Source organism: Staurois parvus, unplaced genomic scaffold (assembly GCF_062004578.1).
Source record: "Staurois parvus isolate SC_StPar_1 unplaced genomic scaffold, SC_StPar_1.0 ptg000090l, whole genome shotgun sequence".
In the NCBI taxonomy this organism is placed as follows: domain Eukaryota; kingdom Metazoa; phylum Chordata; class Amphibia; order Anura; family Ranidae; genus Staurois; species Staurois parvus.
The window spans coordinates 628,369-652,197 of record NW_028317886.1 but is presented as its reverse complement, the minus strand read 5'-3'; the positions used below and the strand labels follow the sequence as shown (position 1 = coordinate 652,197).

Genomic DNA, 23,829 nt, shown 5'->3' with positions numbered 1-23,829 from the left:
TATCTAAGGAGAGGTAAGGAATACCTTAATTTTTTGTTCTTGAGTTTAGATACCCTTTAGATCCACGAGACTGTTTCATTAGTGAGCAGATTTACCTGATGAGGTGGCCATTGAGTATGTATCTATTCAGTTGTATCTTTTCAGAATTGTCTTGTAATGTAATTTAAAGAAAATTGACATTAAAACCGTACCTTCGGGTAGTGGCTTACACAGCTGATGAAAAAGACCTTTTTCAAGAAAGGCGACAAATACAAAATTAGATGGCTCATGATAATGTAGATGAGTAACAAGTCCTGTAAATTCTGTGGGATAACAATCTTCGTTCAGATATCCCTATCATGAGATAAATCACAGATATGTGAATAAATATTTATAAAACAACACTTTACCAAGTACAGCTGAAATACTGTAGCAACCTCGGATTTCTAGAAAGCATACAATTGCAGTTCATGTGCTGATTATGAGCTTTGAGGAATACAGTTCAGACAGTAAAGCTGGCCATACATGGGTCGAATTTTGAAAGAATTATCTTTTGAAAATATTTTCTAAGAATTTTCGTTCGAATTTCGCATCATTAGTGGGCCACAGTAAAGGCCAATTTTCTAGTGACCATCGAATTTGAGTGATTGGGCATGTTGGAAATGTTTTCAAAAATGAACAAATTTCTAATCAATGATGGAAGAATCGTGCGAGAAATGTAATTGAAAAAGAATTGAGCATGAGCTGTGACTTGGAAAGAAAAGAAAATTCTTGGCCACGAAAATTCTTTTCTGTGGCAACATGAGGTGAAATTAAACACTTTGTTGGTCGAATTTCGAAATCAATGGTGGTACCATCGGACTACAAAATGCACAAATCTTCTGAATTTGACCCATGTATGGCCTGCTTAAGTAGTGTGAACAGAGTTCCATGAAGCTCCTATATGGAATGGTCCAAATGATAGAGATCTGAACATTTAATGAAGGCTAAAGAAAAGCAAAATGCAATGCGGGAAATGTGTCAATAAAGTTACAGTCATTAGATCCATGAATGTGCCGCAGTTTTCTAATCTGTCATAGAAAAGCAATAGAGTTGCATTTCAACAGTTGTTTTATCACATTATGTTACAGATTTGCCAATTTGTTGAAATTTGCCCCAAAATAGCACCTAGAAAATAAATTACAGCTAAAATTTAGTTTGATTATATTTGATTCCTGTTTTCCCCTCATCAACATGCTAATAAATGTTTACATAAAACTATTGGGGGGGCATGGCTTGGATGGCCTTGGGTGCACACATGGCTGCCTGAGTCTCTTTAACGGGCCTACCTCCACTCAGCTGCTAGAACATTAGCAACAGCTGAAATTGGAAAACAAGGTAGGAAAAAGACCTCAAAACTCCATCCAACCCACCCAGCACCCCTATGACAATTTAGGACTACTCTGGCTTCAGTGCAGCTTCACAGCAGTTTCTGGTCTAGTCCTGGTCCTTCCAAGATGGCTTCAGCTCCAATGAACTGTTTGGCCTATACCACCATCTAATCTCTGCAGCTACCATCCATCCAAAACTGAGATTATGGCTGAGGATTATTTTTGGCAAGCCTTTCTAGAGAGTGACACAGACTGTGCCTGTGCCCTCAGTGCTCTAGCACTCTCCTGCCCCCAGATGGAAGGCTCTCTCCATAGGCCCATATGTGGAGCGTAGAGTGACAACTATCCATACGGATTCCACACCTCTCCCCAGCTGGGATCAATGCTCACTGATTCAGCAGTCCTCCAAACTTACATAGCTCTAGCACTGAAGTATACCCTGTTGACCACTGTGCAGAAGGAAGGGAGGACTCTATTGTAGCAATTGTGCATACAGAGATGGACGTGGTCATCCATCTTGCTAAGGATCCTCCATCTTGTATCTTTTCTACTCCCAAACCAGCTTCCCTCCAATTTCCCCCCTCCCTCAGGAATGTGTTCTGTATGATGCCAGGGATCACAGGCACAGTGGGAGAGCTCCATGGTTATAAATCCCAAACTAGCTGGTGCCGGGGTGTCTGTTAGCTTCTCAATCTGAGATATCGTAAAACCATAAACCAGTCCTTCACTGAGCTTCAAAGACATTCCAGCTAGCTGTAAAACAGACTCACATTTAAAAATCCCCTTTTCCATATAATTTTATATCTGGAGATATGGAAGACTTACAAGGAAACCAGGCATATATTCAGATTGGTCACTTTAATACAAGTCGGCTGATATATTACACCCCCTAGCTGAAATCTACAGGAGAGCAGAAAATAATATCTCCTTAACCGTCCCAAGCAGGTATGTCATATTTAATATCTAGATGTTCAGCAGATGCTTCTGCATATTAATCTACTAGTGGCAAGGCTGCTACATGCACCGAGGGTAAGTTATGGATCATGATGTAAACTGAGAGGGATTTTGGTTCTAGCTTGGGTCTCCGCCTGCAACACCCTCCCCAAATGAGGCGATTGGTTCTCTGCTTCAAGGAGACACCCTGCTGAGTTCCTAGAAAGGCTGTTATGCTTGGAGCAGAGAGTTAAGTTGAGTAGGTCGTGTTGAAGTTGAAGAAATCTACCTTTTAACATCGGAACCAACTTTGGGAGATAAGGCACCCTTTTGGCTCAGGAAACTTGAGCTGCTTAAGCCAGGACTTTTGGCAACTACTCTATCTCTCTAAACTTCTTTCTGTTATCTCTTTGCTGTGTTATTGCTCTCTGTATATATATATATATATATATATATATATATACACAGTGGGGATCGAAAGTTTGGGCACCCCAGCTAACAATTTGTATTAATGTGCATAAAGAAGCCAAGGAAAGATGGAAAAATCTCCAAAAGGCATCAAATTACAGATTAGACATTCTTATAATATGTCAACAAAAGTTAGATTTTATTTCCATCATTTACACTTTCAAAATAACAGAAAACAAAAAAATGGCGTCTGCAAAAGTTTGGGCACCCTGCAGAATTTATAGCATGCACTGCCCCCTTTGCCAAGCTGAGACCTGCCAGTGTCATGGATTGTTCTCAATCATCGTCTGGGAAGACCAGGTGATGTCAATCTCAAAGGTTTTAAATGCCCAGACTCATCTGACCTTGCCCCAACAATCAGCACCATGGGTTCTTCTAAGCAGTTGTCTAGAAAACTGAAACTGAAAATAGTTGACGCTCACAAAGCTGGAGAAGGCTATAAGAAGATAGCAAAGCGGTTTCAGATGTCAATATCCTCTGTTCGGAATGTAATTAAGAAATGGCAGTCATCAGGAACAGTGGAAGTTAAAGCAAGATCTGGAAGACCAAGAAAAATATCAGACAGAACAGCTCGCAGGATTGTGAGAAAAACAATTCAAAACCCACGTTTGACTGCACGATCCCTCCAGAAAGATCTGGCAGACACTGGAGTTGTGGTACACTATTCCACTATAAAGAGATACTTGTACAAATATGGTCTTCATGGAAGAGTCATCAGAAGATAACCTCTTCTACATCCTCACCACAAAAATCATCGTTTGAACTTTGCAAATGAACATATAGACAAGCCTGATGCATTTTGAAAACAAGTTCTGTGGACCGATGAGGTTAAAATTGAACTTTTTGGCCGGAATGAGCAAAGATACGTTTGGAGAAGAAGGGGCACAGAATTTAATGAAAAGAACCTCTGTCCAACTGTTAAGCATGGGGTTGGATCAATCATGCTTTGGGGTTGTGTTGCAGCCAGTGGCACAGGGAACATCTCACGAGTAGAAGGAAAAATGGATTCAATAAAATTTCAGCAAATTTTGGATGGTAACTTGATGCCATCTGTGAAAAATCTGAAGTTAAAGAGAGGATGGCTTCTACAAATGGATAATGATCCTAAACACACCTCGAAATCCACGGGTGATTACATCAAGAGGCGTAAACTGAAGGTTTTGCCATGGCCTTCACAATCTCCTGACCTCAACATAATTGAAAATCTATGGATATACCTTAAAAGAGCAGTGCGTGACAGACAGCCCAGAAATCTCAAAGAACTGGAAGACTTTTGTAAGGAAGAATGGGCAAAGATACCTCAAACAAGAATTGAAAGACTCTTGGCTGGCTACAAAAAGCGTTTACAAGCTGTGATACTTGCCAAAGGATATTACAAGATATTAACTCTGCAGGGTGCCCAAACTTTTGCAGATGCCATTTTTTTGTTTTCTGTTATTTTGAAAGTGTAAATGATGGAAATAAAATCTAACTTTTGTTGACATATTATAAGAATGTCTAATCTGTAATTTGATGCCTTTTGGAGATTTTTCCATCTTTCCTTGGCTTCTTTATGCACATTAATACAAATTTTTAGCTGGGGTGCCCAAACGTTCGATCCCCACTGTATATATTGGCTACATCTTTTTCTGTAAATATTGTTATTGCACTCTTTTGACCTTTTTAGTAATAAATCCTATGTGAAAAGTGTTGAACTGTTTCTAAAGCTCTTTAATGCAAATAAGGATCCCTGTCTCTGAAGAGCGCTACTGTGTGTTTTTAAAACCTCTATATATCTCTGCCTGCGGTGACAGTGGTATACAGATGATTATTCAAATATCTTAGTGTTATTGCTAATATTGGCAAGTTTCCTCCTACTCTGTACTAAAAGGTGGTGGTGGCAGTGTGAAGGGTTAATTGCGTAATTAACCTGACCCAGTAACAATCGCCCTCAGGCTGCAGGTACATCGATTGTGGTCCATTAGCTGGAAAATCTTTGTACAGGGCGCAGCTGAGCGTGGCATTGTTACGCATGTGACAGCGTGGTTTTAGATTGGCTAGTCCTTCGGTCACAAGTTGGTGAGAAGGGCTGGGGGTCTGACGCCGCGATTGTCACATCTATCACCATCTAAACCGCCTTCCCTCCATAGAGATCTGTCTCCCCAAGGACTGCAGATAAGCCCCCCTGTCTACCTGTGTACATTTTTTTTGCTCTATTGCACATACAGGGCTGAACTCTAACACCAAATCTCCTCCTGTGATGGCTACATCAGATCATTGCTCATATTCAAAATTAGACATGACTGGCTACACATCTTGGAAGGACTACACTAGATGAACTGTATAACCCATAAGACCTTCAATCCTTTTGCAGAGAATTAAACATTTATACCCATCGCTTCCTGGCAGGGACCCTCTCAAGACCCCCACTCTTCAGGACACACCCTGACTGTGATTGGTCATAAATAAACCTTGCCCACGCACTCCTCCATTTCCCTCTACCCCTCTAGCTTCACACTAAAAAATTAATTTGCCTTCTAAATTGAAGCTCTCATTCTACATTGCAGAAACAGCTCTATGAGTTCCTCCAGCGTTAGATCGCTGATATTCATTATGTAATCCATAAATTGTAACTCCCTCTGGACTATGACTACCATTGGGGACTACAGCTGTTGGATGGATTGTTCCATTTATGTTTTGCTCGTTAAAAAAGTTGTTTTCCACCTACACAATTGTATCAGTAAGTAGGGTTTTAGCTTCCCATCATCAAGTAGTTCTTCTAGAAATTCTGGGAGAACTGCACATTTTTTTAAATTTTTCATTTTTTTTTTCTTTCTAGGTATGGAGTGCTATAGAGTTATAGCCAAGTGTTTAACCATATAACGAGGCTTTCTCACCCATGGTATTTTGGCATTCATATATTGTATGTATGTATGTATGTATGTAGACGCCGTTCATTTTGTTAGTATTACCTCTGTTCGCTTATTGTGAACAGTTGTTGTGGCTAACCAACCTGACAGGACCAGCAGGAAATCTTTCAAACTACTCTCCAAGGCTTCCCACCAAAACGCAGATATATGGTAGTCAATATAATTCTGTTCTCTCTGACAACTGGGAACTCATCTTTGCCTAATTAGTAATAGTAGATGGCTAAAATGTTTGTTTTGCTCAACATCCCCTGTTGTCTTGTTATCTCATCCTTCATTGTAAAATACCTTAATTTCAATACTAAGACAACTGGCCCTTTAAGATTTCACTCTTTTTTACATTTTGTACAGGAAAGGCATCTGTACAAAAGCATTTCCTTTCAATTTGCATCTAGCTATTATTCCAAAATACACTCACTGGCCACTTTATTAGATGTACTTGTTCAATTGCGTGGTAACACAAATTGCAAATCAGCCAATTACATGGCAGCAATTCAATGCATTTAGTCATCTAGATGTGGCGATGATGACTTGCTAAAGTTCAAACCGAGCATCAGAATGGGGATGAAAGGGGATTTAAATGACTTTGAACGTGGCATAGTTGTTGGTGCCAGATGGGCTGGTCTCAGTATTTCAAAAACTGCTGATCTACTGGGATTTTCACATACAACCATTACTAGGGTTTAGAAAGAATGGTCTGAAAAAGAGAAAATATCCAGTGAGCGGCAATTATGTGGCCAAAAATGCCTTGTTGATGTCTGAGGTCAGAGGAGATTGGGCAGACTGGTTCAAGATGATAGAAAGGCATGCTATCATGTCAATATGGACAAAAATCTGAGGAATGTTTCAAACACCTTGTTGAATCTATGCCATGAAGGATTAAGGCAGTTCTGAAGTCAAAATGGGGTCCAACCCAGTACTACCAAGGTGTACCTAATAAATTGTCAGAGTGGGCGTATAATAGTTCTCAACTCAAAAGAAAAAAAAAGCTAAAGCAGCAATCTTGATTAAAACTGTCTCTCTATTCCAACCCATCACCATGTGTATCTACAACTATGACCACAATATAAATCACAAGTGCAAATGGAAAGCCACCGAATTTACCAAATGTGACCACTACATACAGTATCTGAAACCAATGAACACTCATTTTTATACAAAGTGTACAAATGCTTCTTTTCCTCTGACCATAGCCTCTTGATTATTGCCAACGATTTTAAACTGTCCTCTTCAAATTGTTTAGATAAGCATTCCCCCTCTAGGAGATGAATATCCCTTCTCTCCTGTCAACTATCATGGCAATAGGTTGTCTTTGACACCTGGAGAGTGGACCACACGGGCAACAGAAATACAGATTTTATTTCCATCTGCACTTTACGCATGCACAGATAAACTATTTTTTGTTAATAATCCCATGTTATACTCTTGCAAAAATTCTAATATACTCCCTATCACCTGGTCAGGCCTTGCCTCCATAATTCACTCTAAATGTACACCCCCAGTCCCTTAAAACATGTCACCGGCAATGGTACAACTTCCTATTCAAATACTAAACGTCTAAATGTAAAGTGGACTGCACATTGAAGCAATATTTCATAGAAAATACCTCTTCCAAGGTTCCCTACAGCACAATATTGGAAGCACATCAATAACATGCAAAGATCACACATGCACCTTTCACTCCCACCCTAGCCAAATAATTCACACCTTTGGTGACTATAAATCTAATTTCTTTTCAACAGCCCTGTTCTTTACAACCCTCTAGTGCAGTGTTTCTCAATTCCAGTCCTCATGGACCCCCAACAGGTCATGTTTTCAGGATTTCCATTATTTTGCACAAGTGATTTGATCAGTTTCACTGCCTTAGTAATTACCACAGCTGTTTCATCTGAGGGAAATCCTGAAAACATGACCTGTTGGGGGTCCATGAGGACTGGAGGTGACAAACACTGCTTTAGTGTGATGGCAAAAATCTCTGACTCAGAGGATTGACAAGTAAATTGTGGTGACAATTAAAACCTTCCCAACCAGCAGTCCCTAGACCTTTATGGTTTACCACACACCTACTAAAAGATGTTTCTACCAACTTAACAACCACACAAGACCCAATTGTTCATTGGGTTCCCCGGCCAAACACCTTTTCATAGGGACATACAAACATTATCACTGTAATTCCTAAACCAGGCAAAAACCACACCATTTGCTCTATTTGCCAAAAGCCTTATTGAATTCCATATTCAAAAATATTTACCATATTCTTAGCACTCAGACTGAACAGAATTCTTCTTTCCATCCTTCTCCCTTTTGACAAACAGGAGACTATACTAGGAGAGCAACTGACCTCATAGATGTGACAAATAATAAGAAACAAAGTCCTCCTCCTAGGTCTAGATGGTAAGAAAGCCTTTGGATAGGCTAAGTTGGCCTTTATTGTTCTCTACCCTTAGATATAGGTTATCGGTATCAAAGACCCCTTCCTACAGGCCATACTAGACTTGTACTTCTGCCTGCTGTCAATTATCTAGACTCCATTCACAACTTCACAACCATTCATTCTTTCCAGTGGCACTAGACAGGAGTGCCCTTTATCACTCATCATCTTTTCTATTTGCATATAACCCCTAGCTGCATTAGAAAAGACAACAATATCCATGGTATCCCAGCCAGGAATAGAATTTAACTTGTTGCCAACCTCAGATAGCCGAATGATGGCTGCACTGCGGCCGGCCAGTTCTGGGTGGACGTCATATGACGTCCGCCCAGAACGCGCTCTCCTGGGGCGCGCACCCGGCGATCCCCGTGATCGCTGTGTCCTACGGACACAGCTGATCACGTGATGTGGTAAAAGGCCAATCACAGCGGCCTTTTACCACGTGATCAGCGGTGTCCAATGACACGCTGATCAAAGGGAAATGCAAGTGCCGGTTCTCGGCTGCACTTTCCTCACGCTGTCAGATTGTGAGGAAAGTACTGCCGAGAACCGGCAGTTGTCAGAGCAGGGATCGGCACCGATCATCAGGGCATTGATGATCAGTGCCCTGATGATCGGTGCCCAGCAGTGGCACCCGCAAGTTCCGCCCACCTGTGCCCAGCAGTGCACCCACTAGCTCCGCCCACCTGTGCCCTGCAGATCACCCACCTGTGCCCAGCAGTGCACCCACCTGTGCCCAGCAGTGCACCCACCTGTGCCACTCTGCAGTGTCACCCACCTGTGCCCAGAAGTGCCACCTACCTGTGCCCAGCAGTGCCACCCACCTGTGCCCACCAGTGCCACCCACCTGTGCCCACCCACCAGTGCTGCCCACCAGTGCCACCCGCCAGTGCAGCCCAGCAGTGCTGCCAGTCAATGCCACCAGTCAGTGTCCAGCGGTTGTGCCAGTCAGTGCCGCCAGTCAGTGCCCAGCAGTGATGCCAGTCAGTGCCGTCTATCAGTACCCATCATCAGTGTCACCTATCAGTGCCGCCTATCAGTGCTGCATATTAGTGCCGCCTATCCGTGACACCTCATTAGTGCTGTCTATCAGTGCCGCCTATCCGTGCCACCTCATTAGTACTGCCTATCAGTGCCCTTTAGTGCTGCCTATCAGTGCCCATCAGTGCCGCCTATCAGTGCCCATCAGTGCTGCCTCATCAACGCACATCAGTGAAGGAGAAAAATTACCTGTTTGAAAAATTTTATAATAGAAACAAAGAAACTTTTTTTTTTTTCAAATTTTTTGCACTTTTTTTATTTATAGCGCAAAAAATAAAACGCGCAGTGGCGATTAAATACCACCGAAAGAAAGCTCTATTTGTGAGAAAAAAATGATCAAAATTTCATATGGGTACAATGTTGTATGACCGCGCAATTGTCAAAGTGCGGCAGCGCTGAAAGCTGAAAATTGGCCTGGTAAATAAGGGGGTATAAGTGCCTGGTAGGCAAGTGGTTAAAGTCTCCCTTTTCCCAGAGCACATCCTACTGGCTTTATCCTAACCCCATATAACCCTCCCATATCTTCATAGAGTCTTGGATCTATATGGCTTACTCTGGTTGCAACAAGTTGAAAACAGAAGTACTTTGCAATATAACCCCGCAAACGCTCAACCACCTGTCTTCACAGTTCCCATGCACTTGAAAAGTTATCTGAATCTAATACTTGGGAGTGAAATTAACACCTGAGTATAACTCTTGGTACAGGGAAAACTTCCCACCCCTATATAATGAAATAGGAAGACTACTATCAACCTGGAAGTAGTAACACATCTAATTTCTAGTCCACATACCGACAATTAAAAGGTCAAGGCTGCCTAAACTTCATACCTATTTGAGACACTCATATTTATTATACCTGTGTCACACCTTAAAACCAACAAAATATTACTTTGCATGGAAGTAAAAAAGACAGAGCATAGCTAAATCTGTTTTAAATGCTATCTGAAGCCAAGGAGGTTTAGCGTTCCCAAACCTCACTAAATACTTCCTAGCTAACCACTTAAAAACATGTACCTCATGGTCCATGCTAACAGCTGATGGACTGGAATGGAGAAACTATGGATAACACCAATGCGTTCGAATTCTGTGCTATGGAATAGTACTGTAAAGCTAGGACCATCGAAAATCCTTCACACAGTGTTGTTCACTATCACAATCTAATGACACTTTTCTCTGACATCAGATACTACTTTTTATTAACTTATTGCTCTTCAATCCTTCTATACCCTATAGTCTGACCTTAATCATGTCTCACCCCTGGAAAAATAAGGCCTTTTTTTCAACTTGGTTACCTGGCGGATGTGATAATAATGTATTTGCTTTCTACAGATCCTCAAAATCAATCTAAGCTACCAAAATGTGTATTCTATGGACACTTACAAATCTGGCACTATGCTCGCTATGCCCCCCTCCTCCATTCAAATAGACATAAAGCTGAAATGGAAGAAAATCCTGAGTCAACATTTACCCTTAACAGTCTGGCAAATTATTTGGTTACAAGCTTCCAAAAGCTCAATTTGCACCTTCTACAAAGAAACCCAATATAATTTTTTTTTCATATTATATTGAATATTGTATAGTGCCAGTGGTCACATCACTATACAGGTAATTTTCAGAATACTAGAGAGAGGGAGAGAGAGAGAAATACGGAGACTGCAACTGCTGCCTGACTTTTAAATGTTAGTTACCTGACTGTCAGGCTAAACCAGGCAAATCAGGACTTCCAACTTCACTTGCTGTATGTTAGTCTTGGGTATGTGAATTATAAAATGTTGGAGCAAGAAATAGCCAGGCAACTAATATTTTCAGAATAAGAAGGTCAGCAATGGCAGCAACCATACTGCATTCATACTAGGCTTCCTTTACACTCATTTACCTAGAGGTAATAAATTAAAATACAATAAGAACATTTGCTGTTGCACTTAACAACAGGTTGTTGTTTGCTTTACATTTTTAGTGTACATTTTTAACATGCCCAACCTAATTTAGGTAACACAGACATTTTCTTTGCATTACATTTTATAAAATTATAAAAGTCTGGCTTACAAAACGATCAGAAAGAGAGACTACAATTAGGGAATATAACCTGGAAAAACAAAGCAATACATTTATTACGAACCTCTGACAGCAAGAACTGCATCGAGAACACACAGTAAAGCTTTAACACTTGTGTTTCATTTTGGTGTTTGAATGTCATAAGGGAATGCTTCAAAACTGATAAAACCTAACAAAAAAAAATGTATAGTATTAATAGTTAATCAATATATTTAAGGTTGTTAATCAAGAACCATCTAGAAAAATATGATAAATGTATTTTGAAATAAAACACTAACACATATCTATGGTCAAAATGTAAAATCTTATACTTATTTCCACATTGCTTTTCAACTATTTTTAGCCTACTCCTAATAATCTGAACAATATTGAAGTTTTTAAAGTAAGTTTCAAACGTTAGAAGAAAATCTGGACAGCTGCACATCCTGAGAATTGCCCTTATTTGTAAATATGATAAAACAGCAACACAGGCATCAAGCAGAGGGAGCTGGGACTAACATGTTTCACGCTTTATCAGGACTGAAGCCTACTACACACGGTAAGGTTTTATTTTTCATTCAGCCCAGCGGGATGAAGGAAAGAAAAACTGAGCAGCTCGCAAGGAGGTCTCTGTACTAACTATAGGAAGTTTGTACAGTTATCTCCATGCTGTGTTATTGTGTTCTGACAGGGGGGCTGCCCCCCTCCCCCGCCAGAACACACCACACACCAGAACAAGAAACAACCTGTTCTATAGCTTGAATGCTTATAGCAGAGAGATTGCCACTATGATAGTCGTTAAAATGTTTAGCGCTATTTCTAGAACGATTTTGCTCAATGTTATATATTTGGTCATGTCATGGAGGTGGTCTCGTAATCTTCTAGTGGTTCTGCTGACATACTGTATTAGGCAGATATCACAAGTAATCAGTTATATCACACACCTGGTGTTGAAATTAATAAATGGCAGAATCTTGAAAGACCTGACAGTAGCAGTGGATTGAAATGTGTCCCCCTTATTAAGATGAGGGACACATTTCAGTACACTTTTACTAGCAGATCTTTCAAGACTCCATCATTTTTTAATTGCAACACTAGGTATATAATATATCTGATTATCTGATTGTGATGACAAGGGCATTCATTGTTACCACATCTGTAATTCCTTTAAAATGTAGCCAATTATGACCCCATTTTTCTGACTTGTAAACAGGCTAGGTGACAAATAGTTGCCCAAAGAAGGACACAGTTCCTAGGCCTTTATACAAAATATGTGCATGTATATCATCATTTAGGAGTATTGGTAAATAATGCTTCACAATGGACTTAACCTTATTATATTCTGCACAACATATAGTTGAAAAAACTGGAACTCTCCTATCACCAGAACTCCAATCCAAATCTTTCAATAAGTCATCCCTACCTACAGCTCTGTGTAATGCTAGCTTCAGATGGGGGGGGGAGCTTAGGCGTGCCATAGCACCCCCAAAATTATTGCTAACACCCCCATCTGTGTGACCAGAGCCACCCATTAGGGGCTACAAGCAGTTTACTGCTACTAGACCGAGCGCATTCAGGTCATCAGGGGACCCAGCAAGAGCTGTCTCTGTTTTTGTCCCCCAGGTGAAGTACAGTACAGTTTTCATTGCTCCACATGGAGCCTCCTGTGGCTGGCAGCCCAAAGAGATTCTCTCTCATCCGGCTGCTTCTCACCGGGCTCAAACAGATGGATGGGATGTGGTTGACTTTTCCCACATGCACAAGTGACCACTCTGGCTGAAAGTGGGACAGGACTTCCACCTCTAGCCATGGGGTGAGTGACTAATGAGAAGAGATTTTCATCTGCAGGAATTTCCTCCATCTGTAATACTTCAGCTCCCTACCCTGGTTACTATACCACATACAAATGGCTGGGGAACTGCTCCCAGTGATGCTACTACATATTGCACACTGCCACCACTATATTTTGCTCACTGCCCCCGCTGCATATAGCACACTGCCCCACTACATACTGCACACTACCCTGCTATATACTGCACACTGCCCCCAATACTTATTGCACAATGACTGCCCCCCACTACAGTGCATCTTGCACACTGACTGCTCCCTTTACATACTGCTCACTAGCCCCACTATACTGCTCAATGCACCACTACATACAGCTCACTAAACCCACTACATACTGTTCACTGCCCCCACTACATACTGCACACTGACTGCCCCAACTACGTCTTCCTTGCACATTGACTGCTGCCTTTACATACTGCTCACTACCCCCACTCTATACTGCTCACTGCCCCCTCTACATACTGCTCACTAGCCCTGTTTCATACTGCTCACTACCTCCACTGCATGCCGCTCACTGCCCTCACTATATACTGCTCACTGCCCCCACTACATACTGCACAGACTGCCACATGACATACTGCTTACTGATTGCCCCGACCACCACCATGTACTGCTCACTGACTGCTCATCCACTACATACTGATCACTAACTGCCTAGCCACTATCTACTGTTCACTGACTGCCCTTCCCATATATACTGCTCACTAACTGCCCTGCCACTGCATATTGCACACTATCCTGCCACTGTATACTGTTAACTTTTTGCCAGCACATACCGCTCTCAGCCTGCTCTGCACTTCCACTAGCTACTGTGCATGGCCCTACTTGTTTAAAACTGCATACTGCTCACTGCATGCTTTTTACTGCCCTGCACTTTCCTCCTGCTACAACTCACATTCCACACCTCTGCACTGCCATTTTTTACAGTTCATTGCCCTACACCACATACTGCTCACTGCACTTTCTGTACATACTGCTCTTCACTGACACTACATACTGCTCTCACACATTGCATGCACTAGTACCCTGTCAGGTAGACTGTATGGGGCCCCATGATTTATAAAGGTTGGCTCTTTGCACACTGACCACCAGTATGCAATGGGCACCCTGAACACCAGTGTACAGGAGACACACTGACCAATATTGTACAGGGGGTACACTAACCACTCTTGTACAGAGGGCACACTAACCACCATTGTACAGGAGAAGCAATGACAGAATAATGCTGTACACGGTCCTGTCCCCCACACACTGTACGCTGCATAGTGCTGAGCTCTTCACTCTCTAAGCTGTGTTGTACATTTCACAATTAAGGGGACACACTGACTACGATGATTTTGAAGGTTAATTATTACATGATGTTGGAGCTTAGTTATTGTGTAGTTCTGAGATTTAATAATGCATATTCCTGAGGGTTTATTACTGTGCTGTGATGGAAGTTACTGTGCCGTGCTGGGGGCTTATTATTGTGCCATACTGGAAGTTAATTGTTGTGTCATGCTAGCACATTAAGTAAGGTGCAATGTTGGAGGTTAACGTATAACTAAAAGCAAAACTATTTTTTTAGTTTTGGATAGATTGGAGAGGGATTGGAACCTCTGTCAAGATTTATTACTGCCTGTACCCCCATTAGGGAGATTCACTCTCTCAATTTGCCCTGTTTACCATTATCTTTGAAAGTGAAAGTAAAGAAAATCCCAAATTTTGGGTTGTCCCCAGAAAAGTAGAGGGTAAATCTTCAAATGGACACACTAGTTCTGGTGACCTGGGGGGCTCCAAAGGATTCCCTTACTTTGCAGGGATTTCCTCTTACTTCCTGTTTTGGCTGTGGGACAGAAAGTGAAGGTAAATCTCCCTAATGGGACACAGATGGCAAAAAACTGACAGGGGTTATAACCCTCCCTCACTCTACCCAAAATGTATTTTAAAAAAAACATTGTGTCAATAGTTTTACTTTATTATTGTGCACTGTTGGTGATTTATTATTATACCTTCCAGGTTGTTAATTTTTGTGCCTTGCTGGGAGTTAATTTTGTGCTGTGCTTGGGGCTAATTATTGTGCCAGGCTGGGTGTTTAGCCCTTAGACTTGCTAGGGTTTATTGCTGACCCTGCCACATTTCTGGTCCCATTTGAGCATATTTCACTCCAACAATCTCTTGAGTTGTCTCAAGGGCCTATTTTGTCTATACAAAGAGGACAGACCATGAAGAAACACCCACTTACTTGTGGTCTCACTTTTTTGGCCACGCCCACAAGAGCACAGCTTTAGCTCCCCCAGTTATACTACCAGCACCAATACCCCCCCCCCCCCCAAAAAAAATAGTTTGATGCTGCCCTTGTTAGGTAGCTATCTGTCATATAGCCTGTGTACAAGTAAAAAAAAGAATGGTCTACTTTTAATGTTATATTAAATGCCCTTGTTGTTCCCAGATTATTAAAGGGGACACATTTCAATCCATTGTTCCTGGCTGGTCTTTGGAGAATCTCTCATTTATAATTGCAACACCAGGTATGATATATCTAATTACTTGATATCTGCTTGATACAATATATTGACAGAACCACTAGACAATTATGAGATTGCCTCCATGACCATATTTATAACATTGAGCACAATCATTCTACAAATGTTGCTAAATATTTTAACGCCTGTCATGGCAACAGTCTTTCTGCTGTAAAAATTCAAACTATAGAAAGGGTTTTTTCTCCTAAAGTGGGGGGTGGCTGTTTTCAGGCTCCTGTGTAATGAGGGAGTATATTGAATCTTTCATCTCCAAACTAGGATCTTGGCAGGGATCATGGTATATTAGTCATTTTTATGAGTAGCATCCTTCCCTAATTTTATCTGGTGTTGTGATTGACATCGTTTATCATTTGAGAAACCACACACACACTCACACACTGTCCCTTATGCATGTTTCATTTGCATATTTATTGGTTTGTTCATCCTTGTGTGTTACTGTTTCATATTTGGAGTTATATTGGTTTTAGTTTACATTGTGATCTTATTTGCGGTGGCAGTTTACAGATTTCTTGTTTGCCGTAGTCTTTTCTTTGGAACAGTTTTCCACTTACACCATTGTGTAAGGCTGTAGTCAGGTTTCTTATTGTGCTTACCTGTTTGCAACTGTGTGTGGATGTTTCTTTCCACATATACATGTAAGGCAGATATACACTCTTGTAGGTTAGAACTAAGCGCTGGTAAAGAGTAAAATATTTTACACCCTTGCCCAGCTTCCTCTGCTTAATGCCTATGTTGCTGTTTTACCATATTTAAAGGAGAACTTCGGGAATTATTTTCCCATGCAGTCGATCTGTGCCAACACTGCATGGGTTACCTGTTCATTTTGTTCAAGGGCACACAAAAAGGCTATACTCACCTGATCCTTCGGTCCCCTGGAAAACAGTGCACCCCCCACATCCAGCAGTGGCCTGTTCTTGCTGTCCTCATGTCCAGAGCCGGTTTATGGATGCGATGACATCAGGAACAGTCCACCACACAACACTGCTAGACCGCTTGTGGGGGGAGTTTAGGAGCGACAGGGACCAGTCTTGCGCTTGGAGGATTGGTGGATTAGGCAGTATATCTCTGCTCTCCTCACTGCTGCACCAGATACTGATTGCACCAGTTAGAGTAAATCTTCCCCTTCACAGTGAAGTAAAATGTTATTTGCAGTTTGGACACTTAATGCTTGTTTTGAATCACAGGACACTGGAATGTATTATTGTACAATATAGAAAGAGCACACACTTTGCATAATACAATGTTTCAAAATAAAGAGGCAATGAAACAAACAGTTTGTATCTTTTTGACTTAAAGAGTTACTAAACCCACACCTGTAAAATCAGTCTGTATATGCAGTAAAGCATGCTTGTTATACTTACTGTGGAACCTAAGGGGTTAATCCTCTGCATTGTGTGCAAAAGATGTTTGACCCTGCCTTCCCTGATCCTCCCCTTCTTCTACTGTCTCCAATCCATCTCCTGATAGAACAGAGCCTTGGGGGCAAGCTACACATGCTCAGTTTGGTGCATATTGCTAGATAGTTTTTTTCTTTGGAGAGTGCATGTGATCAGCACAGGGACAATCAGCACTGTCCAGACAGAGGGTCAGGGGTCCTGCAGCCTCATGGGGGAGAATGAAAACTCCTACTACAAGCTTTAACCAGTGCTTTGCTGAACACTGATATAAGTCACAAGACTGCTCTAACTGCTGATGAGAAAACATATTTAGCAGTTAATATTTGCTAAAATAATTGCATTTCCATGTTCTGTGTACTGTGGGAGACCAGATATAGTGAACGTAGGGTCATGGGTTTAGTAACACTTTAAAGTGTTACTAAACCCACAACAGTAAGATCAGTCTGTATATGCAGTAAAGCATGCTTGTTAAACTCACTGTGGATTAACAAGGGGTTAATCCTCCTCATGTGAAAAGGCCATTTGCTCCTGTCTTCTATGACCCTCCCCTTCTTCAATTGTCCCCAAGCCATCTGTTGATAGTACAGAGCTCTAGAAGTCACTATGCACATGCTCGGTTTAGTGTGCATTGCTAGAGAGTTTTTTTTTTCTTTTGGAGGGTGAATGTGATCTGCACAGGGCCAATGAGCACTGTCCATACAGAGGGTCAGGGGTTATGAAGCCTCATAGGGCAATCAAAGCAGAATGAAAACTCCTCCTACAAGTTTTAACCAGTGCTCCAGTTTCCATGTTCTGTGTACTGTGGGAGACTAGATATAGTGAATGCAGAGTCATGGGTTTAGTAACACTTTAAGCTGACTGTTCAGTGGTGTATCATCTATGGGTGCAGGATGTTCACTGCACATGGGCCCTGAGGGTTGGGGGGCTCCCTGTGCTGTGAACACCTATGGATGAGATGTATCAGGAGCAAAGTCAGGGAGGATCAGTGCAGCGGTGGGGACATTTACAAGCAGAAGCAATCTCCCTGTATGGCTTTCAATGAAGCAGCTGAAAGGTGCAGGAGGGAGAGGAGGAAAAGCGGCTTCAATCTGCTTCACTGAAAGCCATACAGAGAGATCGGTGCTTGTGACTGTCACCACCGCCGCATCAATCATCCCTGACTGTGCATTCGATTTTCCTTCTGGGGCCCCCCTGTGTGCTCCTAAGACCCCCCCCACTGCAGATCACTGCTGCCTCAACTTCTCTGAGAGTGCTCAGCCCCTCCCTCATCCTCCAGAACAATGACAGAGGAGAGAGTCCAGATATGCTTTGCCTCCCCCTGTCCCTGCCAACACACCAGTCTATGCAGCTTCTGAGAAGAGGATGGGATGGGAAACTGTGTACAGAGCAGCCGGCAGCTGTGTGATGCTTCTGAATGTGCCAGCAAGCCTGGAACCATCCACGTGAGTCCTTCCCTCCTTTCCTTCTTTCCTTACATTCTTCCATCCCCTCCTTTACTGCTTTCCTCCCTCCCCTCATTTCCTCCATTCCCTTCCTTCTTTCCTCCCTCCCCTCCTTTTTTTCTTTCTTTCTTTCCTTCCTCCATCCATTCCCTACCTTTTCTTCCTTCCTTCCTCCATCCCCTCCTTTCTTTCCTTCCTTCCTTCATCTCTTCCCTTCCTTCTTTCCTCCCTTCCCTCCCCTTCCTTCATCCATTCCCTCCCCTTCCTTCTTTCCTTAATCCATTCCCTCCCTTTCCTTCCTTCCTTCTTCCATCCATCCCCTCCCTTTCCTTCCTCCATTCCTTCCCTTCCTTCCTCCATCCCCTCCTTTCCTTCCTTCATCCATTCTCTCCATCCCTTTTTTTCCTTCCTTCCTTCCTCCAACGCCTCCCTTCCTTCTTTCCTCCCTCCCCTCCATTCCTTTCTTCCTCCATCCCTTCCCTTCCTACTTTCCTCCCTCCCCTCCCTTCCTTCCCCCATCTCATCCCTTCCTTCTTTCCTCCCTCCCTTCCTTTCCTTCTTTTTTTCCTTCCTTTATTACTTCCTTCCCTTTTCTACCTTCCTTCCTTCCTTCATCCATCCCCCCCCTTTCTTCCTTCCTTCCTCTCTTTCTTCCTCCATCCATCCATTTATTCCCTTCTTTCCTCCAGTTCTTTTCTTTCTTCCCCCAAATCTCTCTCTCTTCTCTCCCCCTCTTTCCTATTTTGTCCTCAAGCAATAGCATTCATGAGTGCAGCCAATGAAGCTTAGTTTTGTGTAATCAGCCTATGGTAGTAGTTGGTCCCATGTGGGGACATCTGATGTAAGGGGGACTGTTACAAGGACGCATGATATAAGGGAGTACAGGTTCTGTTTATTCATCCCAATCTAATGACAGCCCAACATATACTAGTGCTTCCTGTTTTCTCCCTACTGACACTGTCCACTGCCCCCTACAAAATCATTGTATCATTGTGAAAAAAATTATACAAAAATAAATTGTAAAAAAATAATTAAAAAAACTAAATAAGAAAAATAGAAAAATTCTGACACCCACTCTATTACTCTACCGACACCATCCACTGGCCACCCAAAAAGCATTTTGAAAAAATGATAAAAATAATAAAACATTAAATTTAAAAAAATTAATAAAATTGTACAAAAAAAAAGAATAAAAATAAAGAACTACTGACACCATCTTGCACATTCTACCCACCGCCATACACTCCACACTCCTCTCCCTGTACATACTACCCACCGCCAAACACTCCACACTGTACATTCCCTATTTAACATTACCACATTCTGCAAGTCATCTCAGACACTATTTAACCAGACCCCTTTTAAGCCACGCCCATTTTCAAAAGTGCAATTTAAACCATGCCCACTTTTTGCAGCTGCACATTTTTTTTTTATCATTGCCTGGGGCCTACTTTTGATCTTGCAAACAGGCCCACTGATTTCATGATATGCCCCTGTGACTGTTACACTATATACGTAATCATAATCACTGGTAAGTTCATTTGGGTAAAGCGCTGTACCTTGTAGGGAGTGTTACTAACTCTTTACTGGTATCACTATGGTTCTTAAAATGCTGATGTTATAAAGTGAAAGTGTATGCTGCAACCATAGATTTCCTTTAATGAAAATCCAACATCGCTTGTCTTTCTTGACCAGTATGCATTCAGCAAATAGTTTTACCTGCTATTATGCACTATTTTAGATATTAATGGAAAGGGCATTTGCTGAGCAATTTCTAAAAATCTACCTATGCTTTTAATACTGCATTCGGAAGGTCCTCCCACAGTAGTCTTTTTTTGTAAGTGGTCTCTATGTATCAGTAACAATGTTCTCCTTTCTCTGCAGCTTACAAATTTGAATGCCAAAATTTAGACACAGCTTTAACCCACAATTTGATACTTTCATCTACTTCCTAGAGGCAGAGAAAGCAAGCCAAGTAATTCTAGTGAAGACCTTCACCTGCTTAGGGTGGACTTGGAAAATGGTCAAAATTGACGTTTTACTTTCATTATAGTAGAGGTTGTTTCCCCTTTCTAGTAAACAGTGTGAAAATCTAAACAGTGTTAAAAACTTACTTTTGCTTTAGCATCCTCTTTGTCATCTGCTTTGGCTGCTAGCAGCATTAGTCTTAGTACAAGGGAAATACTCAGAGGAAACTGGCCTCTTAGCTCTGGAACGTTGGACTTCATAAGTTTTTTCACTTTTGGCACTGAAATGTTGAAGAAAAACACGCTTCCCTCTAGATCCAGTCCTCTTCTTCCAGCACGACCTGCCATCTAATAAAAATATTGTGTCATGTTTTCATACATACCGTATCTACTTTATCTTTGTTTTTGTAAAATAACTTATATAATCACTATTTCCCTTCATATTTAAAAAAAATATCTGATAAAGACACCTGTGTAACCCAGTGGTAAGACCTGACACCATAGGTAACAAGGATTTTTGCCTTGTCTTGTGCTAAACCTGCACTGGGCAATTCATCCTAGCATGGTACCAGCAAATATAGCATGAATGAGCTGTTCAAATTTCACAAAACAGGCACTGAAATCTTAGCTCTTTCCCTATTACTTTCTTTTGCTTAAGAATTTTAGTAAACTTCCAGCCCTCTTATGTAAAGAACCAGCAGGTGTTTCTAAGCTGTTAGGGCTCATTCACACCATGTCCATTTACCTGTGTTGATCAGAATTGACCCGTTTTATATTTTAGCATGTTTTGATGTCGGAGGGAATTGCATGCACTAAGTACTAAAACAAAAGCTCCTTGTATTTGTTATCTTATTATTAGATCATTTGGCTACTGTTGTCCGTATGGCTTAACAGTCTGCAGGAATTTTGGTAGCTGCTAAATCAGATTCCCATTTTTAGTGTATATCTGTGGGGTTTTAAAAGAGGCTGTTATCCCGGTGCATGTGTACAGCGACCAATGGCAGACACGCTTTAGGCTAGCTCCGCTCCGCGCTCTTGCTGTTGAGCATCAGGACACGGATCGGTTCATCTCAGCATGGCTCTTCATATCCCCTTTGGCTTCTACATCTCTTCCCCACTACATGACACCTCCAAAAACAATGGGGAATGTCTGGAGCCACTCTATCATAGAGGCATTGGCCCAGGCTGCTGTTCCCAAGATGGCGATCATGCACAAGCATGCGGACGCCTCTCCGAGGTCCACTTCCCAAGGGGGTAATGATAGAGATAGTCATGTTGGCACTTATGCAGACATACTCTCACAAATTGAGAGAAGGCTCCAGAAGATACTTCAGACCACATCTAAGCAGATTACTGAGCGCCTTTCTATAGATGTTCGGGAGCTAGGCTAGAGTACTGAGGAATTAGACGTCAGAATGGAGGATGCCTATACCTCCATTACAGCACATGACAAAGAACTTGAGTGACTGCAGGACGAAAACACCTTGCTCCACTATAAGTTGGAAGACCTGGAAAATAGGTCTTGCAGTTCGAATTTGTACTTCAGGGGCATCCCAGACATTGTGATTCATTCATAATCCACCATTACGGCACCTATACAGGAGTTGACACCCTGGGTTCCAACCGAGTGTTTGGAGTTCGACAGAATCCACGGAGCACTGATAAAGACACTGTCCTCCAGTCAGCTGTTGTAAAGTGTCTTTACTACTGCACTAAAGAAAGCATTCTTCAGGCATCCCACAATAAGCCTCATCTGACTTTCCAAGATATGACTAGCAGATCTTTGCTGACCTGGCCCCCTTTACAATTGTGAAATGGAGGGAGATGAAGCCAATCTTGCAAGCTCTCCAGCGTCACTGCATTACCTATACATGGGGCTATCCATTTCATCTTATCTTTGAACACAGCAACCACACTACATTGGAGAAAGCTCAACAAAACTGAACAGCCTCCGTCTCCCGCAGTCCCCTATTGGCTCCTCCCCTGGACCCACAGCACTCTTCCCCAGCTGTGAGACCTCAGACATACCCTCTGCGGTCCCCTTCTGTGGACTAGGCTCATGGTCAACATTCTCCAGTGTCCCTACCCTCCTTGGACTTATGCCCAGCAGACTGAGTTTTCCCACTTCCTGGAACTTTCTCATCTGTGGTATAGTCCTTTTTTTTTTTTTAATCGGACGAGATTCCCCTTCCTGCTTGCTGACTACTGGTGTTCTGCCACCTTTTGAACAGTTGACTATGTGTCTTTTCATTTTATTGTGGGCCCATATTAAGTTCTGTACCCCTATTTACCTGTCTCCTCCCTGAATCATCATCTCCTTCCCTTTCCTCCTCTCACTACCTGGCCTCAGTTCTGCACTTGGTGCAGTGCAGGCCTTCCTCTGCTTTATTAGGCACAATACTGTAGCTATTGTTCAGATTTATATTAATGATACATCCTGTCTAGCCCCCCCCCCCTCATTCTCCCCAATCTGACTCTTCATGCTGTGCCCCCTTTTCCTCTCCCTAGTGATTTCTCTGTTTAGTCATTTTTTGCTATGCCCATGGACAGGGTGCCCTGCTGGGCCCTAGACCCTATTTTCTTGGTTCCTTGTTGGAGGGAGCTGCAGGGCCAGACATTACCAGCTTGATGATTGGACAGATACAATGTAAGCTAAGTCTGTTCGCATGCAATGTTATCCTGGCATTCAGCAATCCCCTTGTCTCGCTATCCACCCCTCAGCAGACCTTAACACAGTTTGGCAACATATCTGGTCTGCATGTTAACCCTAGTAAATCTAAATCTCTCAACATATCCCTCCAAGCCCTTATGTGACTCACTCCAGCAGTCCATTCCCTTTCCACTGGGAAACCACTAAACTCCCATACCAGGGGATAAATCTTACGAACTCCTACTCCACTCTGTATGAGGCTACCTACCCTGTCTTCTCTCAAAACGTAAACAATATTTGCTCACTTGGTCTGGTCATACCTTTTCCTGGTTAGTCTGCATTGCGACCATCAAAATGGCTTACCTGCCCAAACTGCTCTACCCATTTCAGGTTCTGCCAATTCAGATACCTACCTCCACTATGACAGGTATTCAGTGGGAGGTACTAAACTTCACATGGCGATGCCTTAGGCCCAATGTTTCTAAGCAGATCTTGTTTCAGACACACCCCTGTGGAGGCTTGGGAGTCACATACCTCATGAGACATTTTCAGGCAGATCTCCCAATATACCATGCCAGCAGTGAAACCCCTTGAGGCAGAAGACTGTACCCTTTTGTTTATTTTCAATCTGGTGTGGCTACATCCTTGAGAAAGAGCCTTGATTTCCAACCCTTTCTCTCACCACTCTTTGAAGATCTAGGATGATAATATATATTCAGGAGGTCTAATGTCCCAGCATTTACCATTATTGTCCTTCCTACCTAATCCGTCCATCCAACCTGGCTTTGAATCTGGACAGCCCAGAAATTGACCGTTTTTCACACTTTGGTAAATGCCA

The 23,829-nt window shown here is 42.2% G+C and overlaps 1 protein-coding gene across 1 annotated transcript in view; it reads right to left on the bottom strand.

Moving 5' to 3' along the window:
* LOC149468210 (putative ATP-dependent RNA helicase DDX60) overlaps window positions 1-23,829 on the bottom strand; it is a 258,721-nt gene that overhangs the window by 43,437 nt on the left and 191,455 nt on the right. The window contains exons 30-32 of the mRNA XM_089670346.1: window positions 20,489-20,689; window positions 11,248-11,352; window positions 192-333 (exon numbers count right to left, since the gene is read on the bottom strand). Coding sequence (XP_089526472.1) covers window positions 192-333; window positions 11,248-11,352; window positions 20,489-20,689 — 448 coding nt within the window. The remainder of the gene's footprint in view (window positions 1-191; window positions 334-11,247; window positions 11,353-20,488; window positions 20,690-23,829) is intronic.